The sequence below is a fragment of the Rhinolophus hipposideros genome, assembly GCF_964194185.1.
Source record: "Rhinolophus hipposideros genome assembly, chromosome: 2".
Taxonomy (NCBI): Eukaryota; Metazoa; Chordata; class Mammalia; order Chiroptera; family Rhinolophidae; genus Rhinolophus; species Rhinolophus hipposideros.
Window position 1 is genome coordinate 23,610,932 of NC_138048.1, and position 23,754 is coordinate 23,634,685.

General features: G+C 37.2%; 1 protein-coding gene across 3 annotated transcripts; it reads left to right on the forward strand.

Moving 5' to 3' along the window:
• The first annotated feature begins 1,605 nt into the window (after window positions 1–1,605).
• LOC308504599 (uncharacterized protein C3orf38) lies at window positions 1,606–8,861 on the forward strand. Of its 3 annotated transcripts, none has more exons than XM_081065567.1 (4): window positions 1,681–1,758; window positions 1,839–2,148; window positions 4,675–4,916; window positions 6,498–8,859. In XM_081065567.1, exons 2-4 carry the CDS (start codon window positions 2,022–2,024, stop codon window positions 7,065–7,067), a joined length of 939 nt encoding a protein of 312 aa, XP_080921693.1. In that variant the 5' UTR covers window positions 1,681–1,758; window positions 1,839–2,021; the 3' UTR covers window positions 7,068–8,859. The 3 variants fall into 3 exon arrangements, with proteins under 3 accessions (XP_080921692.1, XP_080921693.1, XP_080921694.1); XM_081065568.1 differs by having other exon boundaries at window positions 6,501–8,852; XM_081065566.1 differs by having other exon boundaries at window positions 1,606–2,148; window positions 6,498–8,861.
• The last annotated feature ends 14,893 nt before the right edge of the window (window positions 8,862–23,754 follow it).

The following is a 23,754-nucleotide window of genomic DNA, read 5'->3' on the forward strand; positions in this document are numbered from 1 at the left end:
AGGTGCTACTGGCATCTAATGCTTAGAGGCCAGGGATGCTGTTAGGAATCCTACGATGGCCTAGGACAGCCCCACAGCAAAGAAGTATCCTGCCCAAAATGTCCGTCGTGCCACGGTTGAGAAACCCTGCTCTGGATCAATCCTGACCACAACTCTAACCTCACCGCTCATTGTCTCCTCCTTGCACAAGCTGCTCCAGCCTCCCCGCCTCCTAACTACGTGCCAGGCACTCTGTTCCTTCCTCATAACCTCTTCTGTCGCTTCTCCTAGACACTCGTCTGTGGTTCACGCTCCCATTTTCTTCAGGTCTTCCCTTCAGTGTCCCCTAGAGAAGCATTCCTTGACAGCCATATAATATAGCAACATCCTCTCCATCACCCTCTTTTTGATGTAGTTTTCTCCATAGGATGTCCTGACATAGTACATAGTTTATGTGCATTGTCTTTTTCCTCCCACTGGAATGCAAGCTCCAAAGGACTTGCATTTGTTCCCGGCATAAAGAACAGTGCCTGGCAAGTAGTTAGGTGCTCAATAAGTACATTATCTGAATGAATGAATGAATGAATGAATGAATGAATGAATGAATGAATCAGTCGGGCATGCCTTCCATGTGGTCCCACACCAGCATTATGAGCTTGTCATCTCTTTACTTGCCAAACTCCCAAAAATTCCTTAAAGAAAGGCCTGTGTCATTTCTCTGAATCTTCAATACCTAGTATGGCAGGCGCTCATTACTGTTTAATGAAAGATGAAGAACTGGTATCCGTTTAGTAAAAACACCCCCAACTAACATCCACTGGCAAATTACATTAACCATGCTTCTAATGCCTGTTTTAAAGACGATATTTACAGTATATTTTTATGACTGACATTTAGCTGTGATTTTTTTTAAATGATAGATTTGCTCACCAGATCTGCAGACGCGTGCAATTCAGCTACTAACTGGCAATACCCTAACTAAATGTTAACCAACGTAAAACACGCTTAAACACGGAAGGAGAGAGAGCCGAGTGTTTTAAGCACGATCCCTAATCCCGACTTGATCCCGCAAAGCATGACCGTTTCCCTCTCGTGAACGTGGGTCGCTGTCATATGACTAGTAATAAAAGGAGCTACTGTGGATTGAACTCGAACTCCGGGCCCCGTCCTTCGCCCTGCCCCCACCCTTCACCAGCAACCCCATGAGGTCGGTAGCTCCACCAGCTTCATTTCAGATAGAAACTGAGGGACAAAAGGGCTAACGAGCTTGCCCACGGTCACCGTTAGTAAATGGCGGAGCAAAACCCAGTCCCCAACCTTAAATTGCCACGCGACACCGCCCCGCGTCACACCAGCCCCGCCAGGACCAGAATGGAAGGAAGCGACGGCCGAGCCCAGGCCGGTTGAGCGTTAAGTCGGGCGAAGGCGGGCCGGCGTGGCATAGGATAGGTGACGTAAACATCTTTCCATAGTACAATGCTAAAACCAAAGTGTTTTAACAGTAATATGTATTGAAGACTATCAAACTGCAAGCGCACCCAACTCAGAAGTAGCCACAGAAAACGTTCAAGCGTTCCCGGGGACCGAGCGGCGGGCGTGGAAGTGACGCCTCCATTGGCCGGCCCCGCGGCATCATGGGAGCTCGACGTACCCTGGGGGCCGACGCCCGCTTTCCACGCACCTGCGCAGCTCTTGCACTTCGCACTTCGCAGGAACTCCTGAGGAGTTCGGGGTTTCGCTTTCCGCCACCAGCTCCCTAGTGGAAGGTCGGTGTTCCCGGTGTAAACGCGGTGCTTCCCTAAAGTGAGATCGGCGGGGACTCCACTCCGACCCGGCCAGCCCGGAACCACAAGTGGGAGCACCGCGTTTCCTGCTTGCCTCCTTGGCTACCACTTCCGCCCAGGGGTCTGGAATACCGAGACCCTGTAGTGGCGAAGAACAGGACAGGCACTTCCGGTGCCTGTTGCCAAGGCGCCGGCCCCGTGGGCCTAAAGGAGCGACATTATTGGCGTCGTCCTCTCCCCCCCTTCTTAGGGGTCGAGATGTCGGGGCTTAGCTACCCAGAGACAGAGGGCTGTCGTAACCTGCTTGGCCTACTGGACAACGACGAGATCATGGCCCTATGCGACACCATCACCAACCGCCTGGTGCAGCCTGACGACCGCAAAGGTAAGGACAGACCCTTCGCCCCCAGGGCGGCCGCCCCTCTCCAGGCCTCACCTGGCCCCCAAAGGCGGCAGCGGAGGCGGGGGGGAGGGTGAGGCCTCGCTGCAGCCGGTCCCGGGCCGCGCTGGGGCGGAGCCCTGCGGAATTTCGGCGGCCGCGACGCGACGCCCGGCGGCCCTGCGGCGCCACGTTCCCGGAGGAGGTGGTTGCCCTGCAAACGGCGCTGCTTCTAGGTTTTCTCCTTTGAAGGTTAGAGGCAAATGCTTGTCTCGAGGATTCAGAGTGCGTGGATCGTTATTTTTTTTAAATTTCCGGGAAACTAGGGTGTCTTCCACTTTGTTTTCACTCCGCTGAGGCGCGTCAGCTGCTGCGCGGGCATTTTTTCATCAAGCTTGGAGGAGGATCGCAAACACCTTGTCATCAGTCTCCTGGTAAAACAGCTGGTGTAATAAAAGCAGGCAGTTCGAACCTTTTTTTTTGGACCTAGAGTAGTTTTTTTACTGAGATGATAGTAATTTGTGTAATAGGAATACATTACTTGCAGAGCCAAATAAACATTTCGGTAGAACAGATTTCAAGTGCCAGTTAATATTCAGCCTGAATGTAACGAGTCCATATAAAAGTGTAATAAGTAGCTGAAACGTTTATTTCACTTTGTATATCACCTGGCTTGCTGAATTTTACTTTTAAATATGGAAATCCCAGCCCTCTGTATTCGTATGTGGACTTATCCACAAGATTCTGCGTTTTAAAACTTTCTCTAAGTCAAATATACATTGTTGCCATTTAAGAAAATCTCTCATTTGAAACTTCGACCCATGATCGTTAAAAGAAGAAATTCGTGAGCGTTTGGACTGAACATGGTTTTAGACTTAATGTAGTTCTTCAGCATTTGTTGACACGTATTTTACATGCTAATCACCTCTAAAGTCGAGGTGAATGGATTTAAAATTGTAATAGATCAAAATGATGGATCTAAAAGCAACTAAAAAGAAACTTGGTAGTACGAAAATGTCAAATGATGTGAAGATGTTTCTGAGAGAGGAAAACAAGTAACAAACATGAAAAGGTAACTTTAGAAAGCGGTGAAATGAAAACCGAAACATACCTGTCTCGTTCCTGTGTTGCCAGATTGGCAAAAAACTAAATGTGTAAACTTCAAGTGTTGGTGGTCAAGGGAAGCAACTTTTTGGCAACTTCTGGAGGAGCGTAACTTAGAACTTACAGTTTGGAGAACAAGTTTGACATTATCTCCTAAAGTGGAAAATTTGCTTTTACACACACATTCTATGCATGAGCTTCTCAATCTTGAATGTGCTTGTGAATCTCTCAGGATCTTGTTAAAATGCAGATTCTGATTCAGTAGGTTTGGGTTGGCCCAGAAATCGTACATTTTTAACAAGTTCCCAGGTGACGCTCACACTGCTTGACCCTCTGTGCACTGGGAGACATATATAAAAGTAATTGTGTTTTCAGTTGGACACACAATAGAAGTCTGTAAACAAGGATAGACATCTTGTGATATATAGATATATTATTAATGGTACAACAGTGGTACGGCAGTGGTACAACAGTGAAAACGAATTAACTAGAGCTATATATATTCACATAGGTTAATCTCAGAAACAGCATTAAGTGAAAAGCTGATTACAGACAGCTTTATATTATTGATGGGTTGAATTTATGTAGAATGTTCAAAAATACTAATCTATATTGTTTAGAGAAATATAGTTATGCTGTAAAACGATAAAGAAAAGCAAGGGAATGGCAAGCAAGCAACGTTTAGGATAATAGCTGCCTGTAAGGTGGGTGGGGAGAGGCAATAGTGTTAAGTAGGGAAGGGATAAAATGATGGTCTCAAAGATATTAGTAATTTACTGTGTCTATACTAATTACTAATGTGCTCAATGATATTAGTAATTTCCTGCGTGGTGTGTACATGGGAGTTCATTATATTGCTATGCTGTATACCTCACACGTTAAAAATGATTTTTGGCCTGTTGTTTAATGTAATTTTTTTTTTAATTAAAAATACACAAGTCTGGATTCTGCCACTTCTTAGAAGTGTGATTGTTGATACCTCATGTATCGTCAAGTTTTATTATCTGTAGAGTGAAGAGGTGAGGTCCTTGCGCATCTAAAATGTTGTAATTTTACCAGTTTTAGGGATTGTAATTGAATTTAGATCCATTGGCCTTATTAGAGGAAAGCAATTTTTTTCTCTGGCTCAGATGTTTTTCTTAAAACAAGCCATACTTTAAAAGAAAATGCTAAAATTTTACTTTAACTTATGAGAAGTGAAAGGAAGAGGGAATACTAGATAGAGAAGTTTGAAGCATAAACAATATTTTTTTAAAACCCCAAACCTGACAACCCACTTCCTGTTTTTTTAAAAATGATTACCAAATCATGCAAAAGCAATAATGCCATGACATGAGTTTATAAATACTATTTGATAGAGTTTCTGCTGACCCTAGACAAATTTACAAGTGACTCATGATTTTCTTAATCTTTACCATTTCCTTCTAGATGCCATTCATGCAATATTAGCATACAGTCAAAGTGTAGAAGAACTTCTGAGGCGTAAAAAAGTCCATCGAGATATCATATTTAAATACTTGGCATCACAGGGGGTTATTGTACCTCCAGCTACTGAAAAACACAGTCTTATTCAGCATGCAAAGGATTACTGGAAAAGGCAATTACAGCTGAAATTGAAGGAAACACCAGAGCCAGTTAAGACCTCTCAGGACATTAAGATCTTTCAACAGGTAAAATAGATTTTATAATTATGTCTTGAACCATAGTTCTGTCTCTGACTCTTTAGATAAAATCCTCGATTTGGAGTAACATGGTTAATTTTTTTTTTTAAATGATTTTAGCTTTACTTCATATGTTTTGCATCCTAAAGGAAGACCAGTAAAGCAAACTTTCAGTAAGAAACAGTGAGAAACCAGTAAGAAACAAAATTTCTGACCTTTAACAATGTATATGAAATATTCTGTTGATTTGTAAGGTGAAAAAAAGTTTTTATGCCCTTACCAAATGAAGGCTATTATATTTTTAAAGACAGTGGATAGACTGCAGGATCAATTTAATTTTAATTTAACCTCTAGTTCTCTGTAAATTTTTTCTACTTTAAAATAATGCTATTGTAAGCTCTTTCTTTGTCATTTTGAAAACTTCCTTTGGTATTAAATGACAAAAATTTTATGAAGGAAACTTAAATATTTTTTACATTTGATTTTTTCTTTTTTTTAATCTAGAAAAAATTCTGTTATAGTAATTTCCTCCAGCTGACGTTGGCTGTTCCTATTTCTTTATATCTCCACTGTACATTTTAGATATTGTGTGAATTTTTAAATATTGATTGAATGAGCCTCTAGGTCATTGACAGATTTTTAAGCTATGTACCACATACTTTGAATTAATGTGTTTTACAGTGAGAATTATTTGCCTTTACATTAGGAAAGGATGTTCTAAAGGCTTTCTTAATGTACTACCGAAAAGAAAGTTGATTTTGAAATCATACAGATGTGACTTCAAATTAGGGTCTGTCATATACTAGGTGAACTTGCTCAAATAACTTGACTTTCCTGAGCCCTGTTTTATTTCTCTATAAAATGGGCATGATGATAATATCTATATCATATGGCTTGTGAAGATAGAAGGAAATAGCACGTAAGTGCCAACCACAGTGCCCAGTATATTCAATATCAGGTGCTCAGTAAATATAAGATCGCATACCATGTAAATGAGACACGTATTATGCTCTGAAATAAATAGATGGATAAAAATCTAGCCTCTCAGGTATATTTTTGCAATAACATTTTCTTTGAAATAAAACAAATAATAGTGTAAAATTAATCCCAATCATAGGAAATAACTTATTTCAATCATACTAGAAGTATCTACTTAAACACAATGAAAACGATTATTATCAGCTTCTTGTGGTATGATTCATGTGCTGCAAAACGTATCCATTTAAAGCATGTAGTTTGAAGGTTTTACCATTTTTTTTCACACTTATGGAACCATTGCCACAATCAGGAGAAAATGCTTTACAAAAATCATTGTTAACTGTTTGTTCATATTGATATTTTAAAAGGCTTTGTTAAACCTTAATTTCTTAGCTGAATTTTTAGATATTTAAGCTAGGAAATTAAAAAATGATTTCCCCCCTTTTTGCAGAAAGAATTTACTAGGCATGATGAGTTCAGTGCGTTAACACATAGTTCATTTCCCTTCTGCTTATAAGCAGTACATAAAACTTAGCTCTGAAACTGGCTAGATAGAAAAATAGATATAAGAATTAACTTTGGTTTTTGTTTTGTATTTTTTATCTTAATCAGCAGGAGAAAGAAGATAAAAAAGCTGAGAAAGTTGATTTTCGTCAGTTAGGAGAAGAATTCTGTCACTGGTTCTTTGAACTTCTTAATTCTCAGAATCCTTTTCTGGGACCACCTCAAGATGAATGGGGGCCACAGCACTTCTGGCATGATGTCAAGCTCAGGTTTTATTACAACACGTCTGAACAAAAGGTGATAGACTATCATGGAGCAGAAATTGTGAGCCTTCGTCTGCTGTCACTAGTGAAAGAAGAGTATCTTTTTCTCAGTCCCAACCTAGATTCCCGTGGACTGAAATGTGCATCTTCTCCCCATGGTCTGGTTATGGTTGGTGTTGCTGGAACCGTCCACCGAGGGGACACTTGTTTGGGCATTTTTGAACAAATATTTGGACTCATCCGCTGCCCTTTTGTGGAAAATACTTGGAAAATCAAATTTATCAACTTGAGAATTATTGGAGAGGCTTCCCTTGCTCCTGGAACATTAATGAAACCAGCTATTACATTTGAACAAAGTGATCTGGAGGCCTTTTATAATATAATCGCTGTATGTGGTACCAAAAGTATGACGTAATGTAAGGCAGGCATTGGATAATAGATCTGGGACCAAGCTTTATGTAGTGGAAAGGAGGCATTGTTGAACAAGAGAACTGAGTTGAAGTAACCCTCTGAAGCGTTGAGCACTGTATGTGAGTCTATACAAAAACTTTCCCAAGTACTACATCAGTAATGTCTAAGTGATTTCAGATGCGAGGATTGATATATTTTAGTTGAAAGATCTTTTTTGACTACAGACCAACATATTACATGAATATATGCCTCTTTCTACTTGAGTTGTAGCAAATGTTCTGAAGGCTTAATGAAGTTCATCAAATAAATCTCACTTTAGATGTTATAAACAGTGTGCCTTAGAAACCAGGTAATATGTTCATTTTACTCTAAATATTCTGCTCATGTGTGTACTTTTCATATGGGGAAGGAGAAATAGTGTTCAAGGTGTCCCCTTATCAAGGTTCTCATTTACTTTCATCTAAATCTGGATAATTTTGCAAACGTATCTCATGACAGTATTGTTTTCAAAATGCATATTTTACAGATATTTAAACTCAAAATTCTTATTTTAGAAAACTTGGATGACATTCTTAATGCGAAAAGTGCAATAATGTAGCAGGTGGAGAAAAAATTACTTGGCCTTTTTAAAATTTGAGAACATTTTTCAGTTATCTGCTGTAGTCCAAGCTAAATATCATATAATCGGCAATATTTTCAGAACTATTTTGGGTGATGATAAGTGCTATTCTCAAAACAGACCTTATTCTCTAAGGCTTCAGCTAACAGTTTTATAGAGCATTTATTGTAATATATAATGAAACATGCTGTTGAAATGTTTTAAAAAGTTGTGCCCAGTTCCTAACTTTTTATTGAATTACTGTTTTTTCCCTCTTGCTTTATCTTGGAGGAGGTGACCAAAAAGGAAAAAGTAACAACACAAATTTATAATGTGAGCATACACATGTACATACATATGCGCATGCACTCCCACATCATAAATTAAAATTATTAAGATTTTTTTCACCTCTAATTTGTTTTACTAAATTTGAGTTACGAAGTTACCAGCTTAATCACATAGTTGCTTTAAAGTTTAAATTCCTTATCACCCAGCAGCTACTTGCTGATCCTGGATTTAGTTTGTAATTTTAATTTCCAAAAATGCCATTTGGAAGAAAATTCAGCTGGGAAATGTGATGATGTATTGTACACGTTAACTGTTTGCCTTTAACACTGCTCATGATCGATCGTCTAGGGTGACTGAAAATTTTGAAAATAGGAGGAAAAACTCTTCTTTTTTGTTTAATGCCATGCATCTTATGAGGAGTACAAATTGATATATCCAAAAATAAAAACTTAATAAAGGAGGGAAATCCCTTTTGTCTGCTTTAAGAATAGTGTATTGTTTAGATATAAAGTCACATTTTCTTAATTTGGAAGTATTATAACATGTAACCAATAAATATCCCAAGTAAAGGATAAATGAAAAACTTTCCAGTTGTTTTCTTTGTGCTGTTAATGTCAAGTACTGCAGAAATACTACTACAGATACTCAGGATGGGCAGAAATTGCCTTTAGTTTTTTTCAATATTGAATTTTTGAATTCATGTAATGTTCAAGTAAAACTGAAATCCATGCATGTTCTTTTTCTTTTAATCACCCTTAACAACTTGAAATCTTACAGGCTGTATTTTGGAGCTATGTTTTATTTCCTGTGAGTCTCCGCAGATGGGCACACCGTAAGTCCTGCTGTTTAACCAAATGGGTGAAAGAATGAGCAAAATAAGCTTACATTTTTATAAAAGACTCCTGTGTCTAGATTTTTGTCTTTGGTGCTTCTCATCAGTGTTGGGTTTTTTGTTTTGTTTTGTTTTGTTTTTATCGTCTGTTTTGAGTTTTATGTGTGGATACATGGAAACTTTTAGGCCCTATACTAACTCAGATTTGGGGAAATTTTTAACTTTTCCTTTAAAATTTACTGAATTTCAGAAGCCTGAGGACAGAGTGGCATATAGTAGGAGGGCCATAGGACTACCTAGCAACTGTTATAGGGTAAGTGTAGATTTCCCTATTTGGAGAAAGAAGACCTGGAGGAATTGAAATTTGTTCACGAAGCTTGAAGCTTGGTCAGGCCTCTGAGAAGGTCCAGAAGTATGGTGCAGATTGAACTCTGCTTTCACTACTAACCACTGCTCTGTTTATATTAGTGAGAGGCAGAGACCCCACCCCAGCCTTAGGTCTCTTGTTTCATTACATTCAGGTGGTATTTGGAAATTCCATGGAAGCAAGTGGTAAAGAATACAACATTCTACACACACAATTCATAGTAATTGGGTGGTCAAACCATGGGGCACCTTGGTTTTATTTACTGTAGGTTGATTTGCTGTAGCTTAATAACGGTATACAAAAATATTAATAGTTATATGGGGATGTTTTATTAGTATCTAGAATACCAAGAAACATTTTATGCGTCTTACTAACAATACCAAATAGAAAAAAGCCATCTCTATTATATCAACTTGCAAATGGCAAGTACAAGTCAGGAAAATGTTCCTCGGTTTTCAGAATGGGATCAATTTTATGCTGGTTACCTAGTCCTGGTAAATTGTGATAGCACCAGAAAAGGATTTAAAGAATAGTGGTTTAATTTTTTTAAAAGCTAATTAGATACATGGTGTTTTAACAAATGGCTTATGTCTAAGTAGATCATAAAAATGAATGAAAATCCTACCTTAACAGTTTTCTTAGTGTCTCTTTGCTCAAATTTAGATGCCCTTTTATTCACTGGTTCTTAATTTGAATTGTGTATGTGTGTGGTGGGGCAGGGGGGAAGGAAGTCATGGACCTTTTGAAAAATGAGAGTATGCCTGTGCCTTTTTCAGAGTCTCTAAGCTAGAGTGATAAACCTTATGAATGAATGATCACTAGAAAAATCTGTTTATGATAGTTGTTGACTTGTGAATTTTGTTTTTCCAAAAGATGTCAGATGTTAAGACAACCTACTGAAATACTGTCAAGTGAAACAAAAATTGATTTTATTTTGACAAGATAAATTTAATGACTAATGAACATGCTTGAGAGAAAGTGATAAAAATGTGAAAAGCAATCTTTTCAAAATTACATTCTCAAGACCTTTACAAAAACTATCCTAAGAAGATGTTTATTTAAAATGATTGGATATTGCTAATTCTATGAAGGATTTTAAAAATATGAATATTTCCTCTGAAGGGAATGTGATCTGCTTGTACACCACTTCCTCTCTCGTCTCCTCACCCCAACATTATTCATAACCTTTTTTATATAGCCAGTTGGAAAGCAGCACAGCCGCAGTGCTGGGAAATAAGACTTTTCTGGATCTTTGTTCTCTTTTGGCATATATTTATAGAGCATCTACAATTTGTAAGTCACTGAATCAAGTGCAAGATAAAAAAATCCATTAAAAGGTGATTGACCTAAATTTATGTTGAATTCAAATCTCGATTTCTGGATTTAGATAGCTTACGGTGATAACTTGGTAGACGGATTCAGTAATATTTTCTTATGTGGTTAGAACAATAAAAAACATTTAATTATAATTTTAAATAGTTACACAGTTCTAGCTAAGTCAGATTTTGTCAGTGCAGATGCAGTATTTTGATAGACCACTTTATTTAGAATTGGAAGGAAAATATTTCAGAATTGTCGCAGAGCGCACTAAATTTTTAGCTTCATTTTTTTCTAGTTTGAACCTTTCCAACAGTCTTTTAGTAAAACAATATTAAAATTGAATGTAATGTTTACTGTGAGTCATAATATACCTCAAAATATTAAATCAGAAACTCCAGAATTACTTGTTAGAATCATTGGCCTAGAATTTGGTGCCTCCTAATTTCTGTTCTCAGTACTGCCAAATTTAATTTCCCTTTTTAGTGGGTCGCTTAGTGTGAGGGTTCTTTGGTTAGCAGTTTTCATCTTCAGTTTTTAGACACCCTTAATCTCAAGTATGAAATTAGTCACATTTGAAATAGTGAACTTAAGGATTGAAGGAATCCCTTGCTGCCCGCTACCAAATTGTGTTAACTTGTTCGATCTGATGTTTTCTGAACAAAAAATTAATAACTACTCAGAAAACCTTTTTTTTGAAGCACTTAGTTGCTAAGTTTGCGTTACATAATCGTTTTCCTCTCATCTTTTACTATAATAATGGTTAGTATGAACACTTACTTGTTCTCAAATTGTTACATGTAAGTTACTTTTTCCTGTCTACATAGATGGTAAATTCCTAGAACTAGTTGATTCTTACTTATTTCACAATTTTTTCCGCTGTGCGTTGCACAGGATATATAATCGCTAAAATTTGGGTGCTTTCATATGCCAATTACTTTTCTGTGCATGTCATGTGCACTCAGTCCTGTGGGCAGCTGAATGAGGTAGATATCATTACCCTTCTTTTACCAGAAAACAGGATTGAGTAACTTCCCAGTTTTCAGAGCTAAAGGTAGAACCCGGATTTAAACCCAGGTATGAGGGCCTGAGAGCTCTGTGACTACTGTCTTATATTGCCTCTTATATGTAGTAGGTTTTTGATGAATCCTTTTTGACTAATTGTCTTCAATACGAAAGTCATCATTTGCTGGCACTTATTTCCAAAGCAAAGATGCCTTTACTCTGTATTGTTTATGTAAATATAGAGGGAGTATTAATGCATACTGTATCCTCTTGTAATTACACCTTTTAAGTTGCTCCTATAGTGATTTACAACCGCGTGGAAAAAAAAGATAAAGAATGTTCATGTTTGGCAATATTACTTAGGACAAATAAAAACGGTAATTGGGTAATATAAAAATATAAATAACAATTTATATTAAATTTCTTGAACTCACTGTCGCAGCACAATCTCTAGTCCCCTTCCTGTTAATGGCACCGTTGTGCTTTCAGCCTCAGAATGTCTGTTTCACACGTTCAATTTCTTGCCGCATCTGGATGTAGCATATCTATAGAGTATTGTTTTCTATGTCAGCTGCTGCTGTAATTAGACTCTCTTTACAGAAACCTACATTGTTAATATCATTAAGGGACTTTTCCTTGATTTTAGGTGCCTTGCTCAAGTGGCATGTCTACCACTCTCTCTATTGTCTTGAAGAGACATCCCTCCAGGTCCATAGTATGAATTGTAATGGCAAGGAAATAGATTATTTTAAGACTACATGACTCCTGTGCAAATGGCTCTGTTCTGCAGAGCTTCATTCCCCTGCCCCTTTTCCAATCTTATTTTCTTGGCTTACTGAAGAAACATGAAATGTTTGGGGACTTACTTAAAATCACGTCCAAAACTTAATATGAAAGAATATTTTCCTGAGCTAAATGCAAGACTGGTTGGAAATCATTTAACATCATCTGCAGGTAGAGTTTTCTTTTAATGATTCTAGATAAGATTATTGTAAAAGTATATGACTGTAAAAACAATATATGTGGATCGATAAGAAAAATGAGTTCTGTAAATCACATGCCTATTCTTAGAATATCAGAGCAATGACCAGCTTCCTCTGGTCATTACGTACTTAGTAATGTAGAACAGAATTGTGCTGGGAAAAACTGCTTATATATCATTCTTAGGTTCAACAAGTTGTACACTAAAAGCTAATGCTGCCAGGTCTTTTTTTTAAGCAGTAATCATCTTTTCACACAAACAATTTAACGGAAAACATCATCTGCATTTTCTTTTAGCAAGCATTCAATGCCCTTATTTTCTGTCCTTTCATAATCCTGCTATTTTTGGCAATTTGTCAGCGATCACTTCACTGTGTCCTTTTACTTTCCCAATTGAAATTTAGTTTGAAACATTTTCAGTACTGGAGTGAAAAAAATGTTTTTAAACTGTTTTGTTCGTATTCTATGAGTACCAATTACTAATGACATGCCACTTATCAATGGACAGTATTTTAGAAGTATGTAAAGCAAGGACATGTTTATGCACAGTATATTGGAGGAAGGAGAGAGTTTCATCAAATAGCTTTAATATTCTTTATTACTTCCTAGCCAAAATAATGCTTATTCATTAATGTAATTAGTAAGTGTATAAATATGTCATATTTCTATACCTATATTCAAATGACTTGCTATGATCTTCATTTCATAGGCTAGTCTTTGTAAGGCTGGTATTTTTGAGGCTTTCACTTGCACGTCACCACTTTGCATAGTAGTGAGTTTAACTTTTACCTCTCCTAAATGTAGCATGCCAGTAAGCAGGTTCTCAAGATGCACAAGTATAGTGAGCACTATAAATATACACCACTCTTTTTTTTTTTTTTAGGGGAACAGGACTTTATTGGGGAACAGTGTGTACTTCCAGGACTTGTTTCCAAGTCAAGTCGTCCTTTCAATCTTAGTTGTGGAGGGTGCTGTTCAGCTCCAAGTTGTTGTCCTTTCAGTCTTAGTTGTGGAGGGCGCAGCTCAGCTCCAGGTCCAGTTGCAGTTGTTAGTTGCAGGGGACACAGCCCATCATCCCTTGCGGGAGTCGAACAGCAACCTTGTGGTTGAGAGTCCCTGCTCCAACCAACAACTGAGCCAGAAGCTCAGAGGCAGCTCAGCTCCAGGTGCGGTGTTCAATTTTAGTTGCAGGGGCGGAGCCCACCATCCCTTGCAGGACTCCAGGAGTTGAACCGGCAACCTTGTGGTTGAGAGCCCACTGGCCCATGTGGGAATCCAACCGGCAGCCTTCAGGTTAGGAGCACAGAGCTCCAACCGCCTGAGTCACCAGGCCGGCCCCAATATACACCACTCTTAAATAACTAAGCAATAGCTGATTTTTTTCAAGACTAAGTGAACTTGAATTATAAAAGTTTTTAGGGGCTGCATAGAACTATGTAGATGAATAAAGAAGTACATTGCGTTTCTTAGAGTATGTTTGCTTTAATGGATAGGTTTATTTTTATCCACAAAGTGTTTTGATTTTTTGAGGATTATAATAAACTGTTTATGTTTACAAATTGTTCCATTTTAGGGTACCTATTTTATTAAATTTTAATTCTATTTAAACATGTTTAGTGGACTGAATTTTGCTAGAAAAAAATTTGTAAAGGCCCAAATAGCATGAGTTAATATTGCAGAACTACCTTGCCTTTTATATTTTTAATTTAAAAAAATTAAATTTATTGGGTTGACATTGGTTAATTAAATGATATAGGTTTTAAGTGTACAGTTCTACAAAACATCATCTGTATGTGGCATTGTGTGTACACCTCCCAGTCAGTCCTTCCATCACCGTACATTTGATCCCCTGTACCCTCTTCTACCATCACTCTCCCCCCTTACCCTCTGGTAACCACTAAACTGTTATCTGTGTATGAGTTTATCATGCTAAGTGAAATAAGTCAGACAGAAAAAGTCGAGAACCATATGATTTCACTCATATGTGGGATATAAAACTAAAAGCAACAAATGAACAAGACAAACAAGCAAAAACCCCAACTCATACCTTGCCTTTCTTCATCATCCTTTCTTACCCATCACATTTTTTCTTTTAAAATTAAAATCAAGAAGACTTTATCCTCTTGTTTAGGACCTCAATCCTGTTGCAGATTATTGAAGGAAAGAAGCTTGCATTTCCCTCTTCAAGTAGAATGTGGGATTTTAGTGACATCTGCTGGCCAAGACTTTTCTCAGCGTTCTATGTCTATCATAGAATTGGCTTTAGTAGGGGACTTCGAACTATAAAACCCTTAATTCTGAGGGTACCTGAAGACTTGCTGAAAATTTAAGCTTGGTATAAAGACTTTTTAGGCAATTTTCTTACATGCTCAGTCTCCTTCCGTTTCCCTAAACTACCTAAAGTATCCTGTGGTCTAGGCAATATATTTCTTTTTTCATCCTTCCTTTTGCAATTACCATTCGAAGACCTACTTCTCACCCTCCTGAGCCTCACTATCGTGCATTGCTCAGTGATAGCAAAACTTCTGGGTGCTAAACAGGATTTTGAATTACTGGTGGTGGTATAGTGAAACAAAATCACTACAATGATTGTTTAACAATAAAGTGTGTCAAGTAAGGTGGCTTCCTTTCAAATTATGTGGGCTCAACAATTACTTATTTGGTTTCAACAAAATTAAAGAAAAAAATTAAGTTTTCATCTGATAGATCACTCACTGAAAATAAATCTTGGCAATAAATCACTATCTGATTTTTTTTCCTTTTGATGTAAAATTTACGTACACCAAAATGTACAAATCTTAGGAATATGTTCAAAATATTAGGTGATAATTTCATTCCTCTCTACTTACTAATGTAAGCATTGTATCAAAAAGAAGAATAGAATTGATGACAAGCTCTGACTTATACAAACAATAAACCCATCTTATTAAATTATGGATTTCCAGTAAAATGTGTGAAATAGTTATGTTGTTTTGATCAATTATATAATACTAAAAATTATAATAACTCAGTCCAGAAAATAATTTTAGTACTTAAAACATTGTGGGGAAACTACAATGATATTTTTCTTGCATAGAAATGCACCATGATCAGTAAGTCTTTTGGGAGCAAAATATAACACACTGTGAGTATGTAATTCAGTGAGGTTTTTGGATGCATTTTAAAGACAATACTTTTATTTCAAAAATGGAAATTTCTCCTTTTCAATTATTTAATAATGTAATGAAGTATTTCAGCTGTCAATTCAAAATTTGTGAGGGGATGAAGTTTGCAAACATTATTTTACAGGATATGCAAGCAAACAAGTTGGAGAGCAGGACTTCATATTGTTTAAATTGGCCTTAGTTCATTGATTCAGATAGATAATGTCTGGGAGGAAAATCACTTCATTGATGCTTTAGACGTGGTAATATTTTCCAAAACTATTAAATTAGGACAAGATCTGAATAATCTGTAGAATATTTCATATCAAAAGCATATTCCTAGATCTAGGAAGCTGTGGTCATTATAGCATAGGCTGGAAATTAAAAGAAAAATTTCCAGGAGAAATTTTTTATTTTCTGATGACAAAGTGTCCTGTATTTGTCTGAATGTAAGATTCTACTGATGATTAGCTGCTCCATTGATTCAATGACTTTTTGGTGCTAAAACTTAGCATCACACTCAATGGATATAATGGAGTTAGAAAAAAAAATCCAATGCAGAAATGTTAAAATGGTGGGTGGTGAGGAAATCTCTTTAAAATTAAAGAAATGATCTATATATTTTGTGTGGCAAGGTTTAATGTGGTGTGACTAACATCCACATTATCTTTATCAAGAGCAAACAGCAAACACTAGTATTGGCATGAGGCTGTGCTGGGCACTGGGTTTACACAGCAGTCTAGAATATGGTAAATATTTTTACATAAACAGAAGAAAATTCATAGGGAGAGGACAGCACAGTTATACTACCAATCTGGAAGCATTTGCAGAGTAGACGGAACTATAAACAGAGCAGGACTTAGCCACGAGGAAGAGAAGTGGACAGACTAGGGCCCAAGAGTCAAAGCCTGCCCAGCACCTGTTTTTTGTGTAACACCTCAAGCTAAGGATGGTTTTAATATTTTTACATGGTTATAAACAAAATAATATTTGGTAACAGCTGAAAATTATGTGAAATTCAAATTTTACTGGAGCTCACCTACGCTCATGCATTGATTGTTGGGCTGTGTTTTGTTCCCCAGGGCAGAGTTGAGTCGTTGGGACTGAGACTTTCATGGCATGCAAAGCCTAAAATATGTGTTACTCCTTGATCTTTAACAGAAAAAGTTTGCCTGTGTGTGATGGAAAGAAGCAACTTTACAGGCAGAATCAGTGATGCCCATGAAGGCTCAGTGGTGAGAGTGCAGCGTGAGTCGGTAGAGTAGATGTGGGTTAGAGCCAGCGAGAGAGACTTCATGTTAATGGGCGTTGAGATGCCTCAGCAATTTTCTGAGCCGGGGTATGATATTCATAGTGCTCTTTACAAAGATTAATTTGGCAGGAGTGTGTAGAGTAGATTAGATAGAAACAGTAGTAGCAAGTGGGGTAGAGAAGCAAGTTAGCAGATTACAGCAATGTATAAATATGAGGAATGTGTATCGGGCTCAGTGGTGATTTGGGAATGAAAAGAACAGATACAAAACATTAATATTTATTAATAGTTAATACCAACATGACTTTAAAGATCTTTTAATCTGGATTTTATTCCGGGGTTAGTAAACATGATTTGATCAAAATCTGTTATACAGAACCTGGTACATAATAAGATGCTATTGCAAATGTGAAAAACAACCAATCACAAAACCCCCTCTTGAGGTATTGTTAACTTACTCATCTATTCAATCATTTATTCACTAAGAATTTATTCTGTGCTTGCTATGAATAAATTTATTCATTTATTCACTAAGAATGTATTCTGTGCTTGCAAGCACTATTCTTGGTGGTAAATGAAAGAGCAGTGAACGGAAGAGAAAAAAATTCCAGTCCTCATGGAGCTTACATCCTAGTAGGGCAAGAAAAGAAAGAAACAGACTAGATGGTGATACATGCTATTGGGGGGAAAAAGAGCAGGCAAGAGGGTTGTGAAGGAGAAGTTATTTTTATATAGAACAGTGAGGGAAAACTTCCCTGAGCAGGCAAAATTTAAGCAGGGTTGAAAGCGTTGTGGGAGTTCATCGTGGCTATCCAGGTAGAGGGAACAGCAAGTACAAAAGCCTTGAGTCAGAGCACGGTTAGCAGATTTGAGGAACATCAAGGGCACCGATGGCCAGAATGCATCAGTGAGTAGGAGGTAGAGGAGCAGAAAATTAGAAGTAGCAAGGTGCACAAAGCCTCAGCCTTACAGGTCATAAGAACTTTGGTTTATACCCTAAATACCAGGTGAAGCCATTGGTGCGTTTTGAACAGAGAAGTAGTGTGATCTGATTTTTGAAAAGTATCCTTGGGATGAGAATGAGTAAGGGCAACGGGTGCTTAGAAGCAGTAAGACCAGTTAGGAAGTTATTTGCAGTAAACCAGATGATAGATCATGGTTGTAGCTTAGATCAGGATGGTAGCAGTGGAGATTGTGAGAACTAGTGAGACTCTAGATATTGTTTGAAGGGGGAGCGGACAGAATTTCCTGATGCCAAGACAAAGAGAAGACTCCATGATGACTTCAGTTTCTGGCCTGAGCACCTAGAGGATGGATTTGCAATGAAGTAAGATGGAGGAAGCTGCAGGAGGAACAGAGTTGGGGTAAGAGTGATGTGGAGAAAGACCAGGAATATTTTTTTTAAATATGCTAGTTGGAGATATTTATTAGATATCTAAGTGGAAATATTGTTTGCAATTGGCGATGAACCGATACCTCTGGGTTTTCTTAAGTAGTGTCTGAAACTGTCAAGAAAGCCTAAAGCATGTGTTTGGAGAACACACTCCCATCAAAGGTATACATTTGTAAATCATTAGCACAACAGTGTTATTTAGTGCCAAGATGCTGGCTGAGGCCATCAAGGTGTAAACTTAAGTACTGAAGAAGTCTGAGACCGAGTTCTGGTCCAATGTTAAGAGGTCAGGGAAATGAAGAGTCAGTAAGGGAAATAGAGAAACAATGGCCAGTTAGATACAAAGAAAACCAAAGAAGGGTGGTGTCCTAGAAGCCCCTTGAGGAAAGTGTTTCAAGGAGGAAGGAGTGAGTAACTTAAATAAGTCTTTGGGTGGCCTTGACTAGGGCCACTTCAATGTAGTGACAGAGGGTAGAAGCTTAAATTGTATGAATTCAAGAGAGTATGCAAGTAATAGACACTCTTTACAAGAGTTGTGACCTAAAAGGGAGAAGAGAAATGAGGTCGTTTGCGAGAGAGGTCGTGCATGTGCCTGGAGACAGAAAGCAAGCTTTCTGGTACCTTCTTATGAGGGCACTCACTAATCCCATCATGGGGCTCCCCCCTCACGACCTCATCCAAACCTGATTACCTCCCAGATACCCCATCTCCAGATACCATCCTATTAGGGGCAGGGCTTCAGCATATGATATTTGGGGGCACACAATTCAGTCCACAGCAGATGGGGAGGGAGGGCGGGATCGGGATCACTGGAGCAGAGGAGGACAAGGAAAGGTGTAGTTATTGGTTATTGGAGTGATCATCTGTGAAATCACAGGAACAACGTTAGAGAAAGAAACAGTGAGCCAGGATTTAAAATCCTTAAAGAAGGGGAGTGACCCAGGATCTGTCGATGATTGCAATGAGGAGGGTGTAGTTTGGCATAGTCTGATGGCATGAGGTTCAGAACTGAGCATTTTCAGGAAGGAGTGAGGAAGAACGGTCACACTTGTACGGACTGATCAGAGGAGCTTGGGAGAGAAAATAGCTTCTACTGGAGGAGGCTGCAGAGAAAGCAAGTCCTCAAGTTAGACTGAACAAGAAGGTTAAGAGAGTACAATTCATAACAGAGGCCCAATGGGACATTTACAAAAATTGGCCTTGAGGGGCAAGTTCAACATTAACTCAGAAAGTCTTGGCCTTGTTTTCACAGTTATAGAAGAATTGCCTCATTGTCTGATTTCTCTCCTATCAATACGTAGTTCCCGGGAATTGTGTATAAGTAGAATTTTCATAAATAAAATAAGAAATTAAGAGCAGTAGGAGAGTGTATTATGTAAAGAAGCACAATGGTAAACCTTCCTGTGAAGTGCGTGTCTTCCTGAACCAGACTCCTCGTGGTCCCTTTTCACTGACAGGTCCACCACAAGGAGGAGTTAGGATGTGATGAGGTGAATCGGCTCTGCTTGTGCAGGGAGGGCTGGCTGTGCAAGGACGGGGGCAGGGCGGGGGGAGCGAGGTGGAGTAATGGGGCAGATGCTGTGCTGATGGCGACACCAAGGGGAATTTTGATCACCATTCGGGAGGAGGCACGGAACACCACTGGACCCAGACCGGGAGGAATACTGAATCAGCATTTCTGTGTTTTTTTGGCACACGTGGACCCCGTTATTGTCCACATCTTTTTGGTTTCACTTTTCCAAATGAATGTTTTCTGGGTTGACCTTACATTCCCTCTTCATTAATTTTATACTGATGATGGATGATGGCTATCTGCTGAAAGGACGTTCTGGAATGCCACTCTGTCTTATGCAAATCTGGGGGGAAAAAAAGTGATTTTTGTTCGTCATACTTAACCAGTACTTTCCTGGAAGAGGATGTATTCTGGAAGAATGGCTAACAATTTCACATGAATGAATATAAATTTTGTAGCTTGTCAAGATGGTGCAAGTGGGGGGGGGGCAAAGATTTGTAGAATGTAAAGGTTTAGTGGTCTGCAATAAGGTCAGCAGATACGTAATTCCAACCCCCTGCTCTCTCCTTCACCACCTAACCATAGCGGACACCAATCATCAATCTTCTCTTTTCCCACTGAGCTCAAAGGAGGTCGCACATTCTTGAGTATGTTGTTCTAGGCACCATTCCTAATCAATTGGCATTGGAAATAGGTAAAAATCCAACCATATCTCAGGTCTAGATGAAGACTGTACTTTATGGGAAATACAATCTCCTTGTTATATTCTTCAAAGGAAGCAATGCCCTTGAACCAGAAAGGCAGTATTTGCAAATATGGTCAATTATTCAATAATGTTTATTTTATATTCTGACTATGAAGTTTACTGTGTTCCAGGAATGTGGAATATATCCTTCAACAGTTTGTAATGTAGATGTATTTATGTAGTGCCTCTGATATTGGGAGATGATTGTTTGGCAGTAAATCCTCAGTGGTGAGTATTGTGATTATATGTAAGATTTGATTTAATAATTTGAAAACTATTTCTAATATAATTATATAAATAGGCTTCTTAGATAATGAAATGTCTAACATTTACATATGAATAGGTATTTATTTATTTTTTCTACTAGTGATTTCAGTGAGAAATTTATCTTGCTAATTTAAAAATCTCTAATTAAAATACCATTTAATATACATAATATATTTCATCATATTAATTATATGGCTTAGAGTTTGGAGAGATCTTAGAGATTATTTATTCCTCCCTAAAAAGTAATGCAGAAATTCCTTCAACAGCATTTCTTACAGATAATCACTCAAATTTCTTAGCGCATCTTCAATAAGATAGCTCATTTAACGTAGGGAGCAACTATAGTTGTTAAAAGTTCTTTCTTTTTTAAGGAAAATCCCAGACATGTTATTTTACCCTTAAATATGTCAAAAAAAATTATTAATGGAGGAGAGATTTTTCTAACAAAATTATATTCATGTTAAATCTAACCAAATTCAAAAAGGGAAAATAGATTTAATAATTATTGAAAAAAAATTATGGTTGTGAGCTGTAAATAGGGATCATTGTGCTTTCTAGTTTTCTGTTTGTTTGTAAATTTTCTTAATTTATTTTTAAAAAATATTACTAGAAGTAACTGAAAGAAAATGTATATATTTCATTAAAAAACAGTTTTATATTGAGTGGAAATCTTCCACTTTGTAACTTAAACCCATTTCATCCACTAGAGTAGTGGTCCTCTAATTTTAGTGTGCATTTAGATTATCTGGAGGGCATGGTGTAACACCTTCAGCCTCCCCAAAACTTGCATTTCTTAGTCCTCTGGTGATACTGAGGTCTAGGGGCCCATGACTTTTACCACACAAATGAGAATTTAAAAGAAGTTCCATACTTTTATTGTTATAGCAAAACTCAATTATTCTAGTTCCTGAATTTCACTGGGATGGATAAATAATTGTGGGATGGTAAAATCTTCCTGGGTTGACAAGGTTGCCACCTCTATCATCAGTAATCATTTCAGTGTCTGTTACATTTGCTACCCACTTTTACTCCTGGAAAGTCATTTACTCAGCCTGGAAGACGTAGTAAGTAGAAATATAATTCAGAAATGATACATGCATTTTTCACTTCTGTATTACTCAAAAGGTTGAAGGAAGTTTTCCCTCACAGTAGTCTCAGATCAGAAACCGAAGGAGCTGACTTTACTCATTACTGGCAAAGCATATAAAATACTGAGTTTAGACATCGTTCAGTATAAGACATTGTGAGGAGACTTTCATTCCCTTGTCAAATTCATACTGAGTATTGTCTGTGTATAAGGTACTCTGTTAGTCTATGGAGTATGAAAAGGCATGAATCTTGCTTCTATGGTATCAGTGAGTAAGCAAGATACAATATGTGTGTATAAATAACTTCAAATTATCTTTCATGATCAGAAAGCTCCACAAAAGATTCTGGTTACTGAACTGAAAAATGTACTCAACATCTGAAAATAAAGCTATCATTAGATATTCTCAATTCTACTTTCTTATTTCTTTCCTGTCACACCTAATAAACTTCTGTAAATTACTCTGCATTTGTTTCCTTTTCTTCCTTATCTCCCATTTACTTCTTAACCTACGGCAATTTGGCTTCTACTCAAACTATACCACTGAAAATTCCTCTCAACAAGGTCATCACTGATTATTTTAACTGTAAATTTCAAATGTGTTTAGAGATTTTTAAAATCTTACTAGATCTTTTGGCTGACTTGGCAAGTTTTCCTGAAACTTTTATTTCCTTGAAATCCATGATATCCTTCTGTGCTACCTTTCTTTCTTTCTTTTTTTCGTTTTACTCTAGGTAACTATAGCAACCTAATCTATTACATTTATTTTATTTTTGTATCACCCAACGCTTGACCCATCACAAGTTTGGTGTCCTCCAGATTTTAGGACAGCCAGCCTTGAGTCTTCAACAGCAAATATATTCTAGACATTCTCTTTATGCAAGTATTTTTAAAAGACACTATGGAGGAGAAAAATGAGGATATGTATATATTTTAAAGGAATTTACAATCTATAAGATACTATGTAATACTATGTATAAACTATAAGATATTAAATAACCACAATTAGGAAGTTTAAGGTACAAGCTATAAAAGAAGTAGCAAGTACAGTTTAGAGTTTTTTTTCTGGAAATATGGCCCCAAAAATTACAATCTATTAGGAGGAGGGTAGAGATTGACTAACTAGAATTTATGTAATTATGCATGTTACAATTTTAAGGGTGACCACTAAAATAAATTGAACTTACAATCTTTAGGAAGTAAATGAAGGGAAACATGTAGTTTACAGAAAATGAGGTTAAAGTTCATGAAGAAAGGACAATTAGAAAGCAGAAAATAAAACATTAGCAATAAGTGTAAATATATCAGTAGCTATGTAAATGTAAATGGATTAAATTGTCAGTTTGAAACAATAAGGATCAGACTTGATAATTTTTTTTTTTAGTACCACTGATGATCCACATGGAAACAAATTGCCACTCCAACTCATATAGGAATCACTTCCTATAGGACTAAATTTATGAACTAAATTCCGAATTTAGTTCATGGTTTAATGAACTAAATAAGAAAAGCAAAACTTTCCATCTCTTAGGGGAAAATAAAGAACACATATGACCATGAGATAAAGGAGTATTTTTTATACAAGACATAATAGTCCAAACAACAAGATGGGGAAGATGGTTAAATGGACTACATTTGCATGAAATTATTTAATTTGTGTGAAGCATAATGAGATAATATTAGCTATCATAGTATTATTTTAAAAATTCTGTGCATCCAGTGAAAATATAAAAAATCTACATAGGCCAAAGTTGATCAAGATATTTGAAAGTATAAGAGTGATAAAGGCTATACATCCAGAATTTTTAAAATATCTTAAAATATGTCTAAGAAAAGGCAATTCAATTGAAAAATTGGTAAAATAGATAAATAGGAATTTGTAGGAGAAGAAAAACAAGTGATT

Bases quoted from the DNA above. Each gene is read 5' to 3' on its own strand.
- LOC308504599 (XM_081065566.1), top strand. From the start codon at position 2,022: ATGTCGGGGCTTAGCTACCCAGAGACAGAGGGCTGTCGTAACCTGCTT. The intron at 2,149-4,674 runs GTAAGGACAGAC...ATTTCCTTCTAG, and splicing joins GCAGCCTGACGACCGCAAAG to ATGCCATTCATGCAATATTA. The intron at 4,917-6,497 runs GTAAAATAGATT...TATCTTAATCAG, and splicing joins ACATTAAGATCTTTCAACAG to CAGGAGAAAGAAGATAAAAA.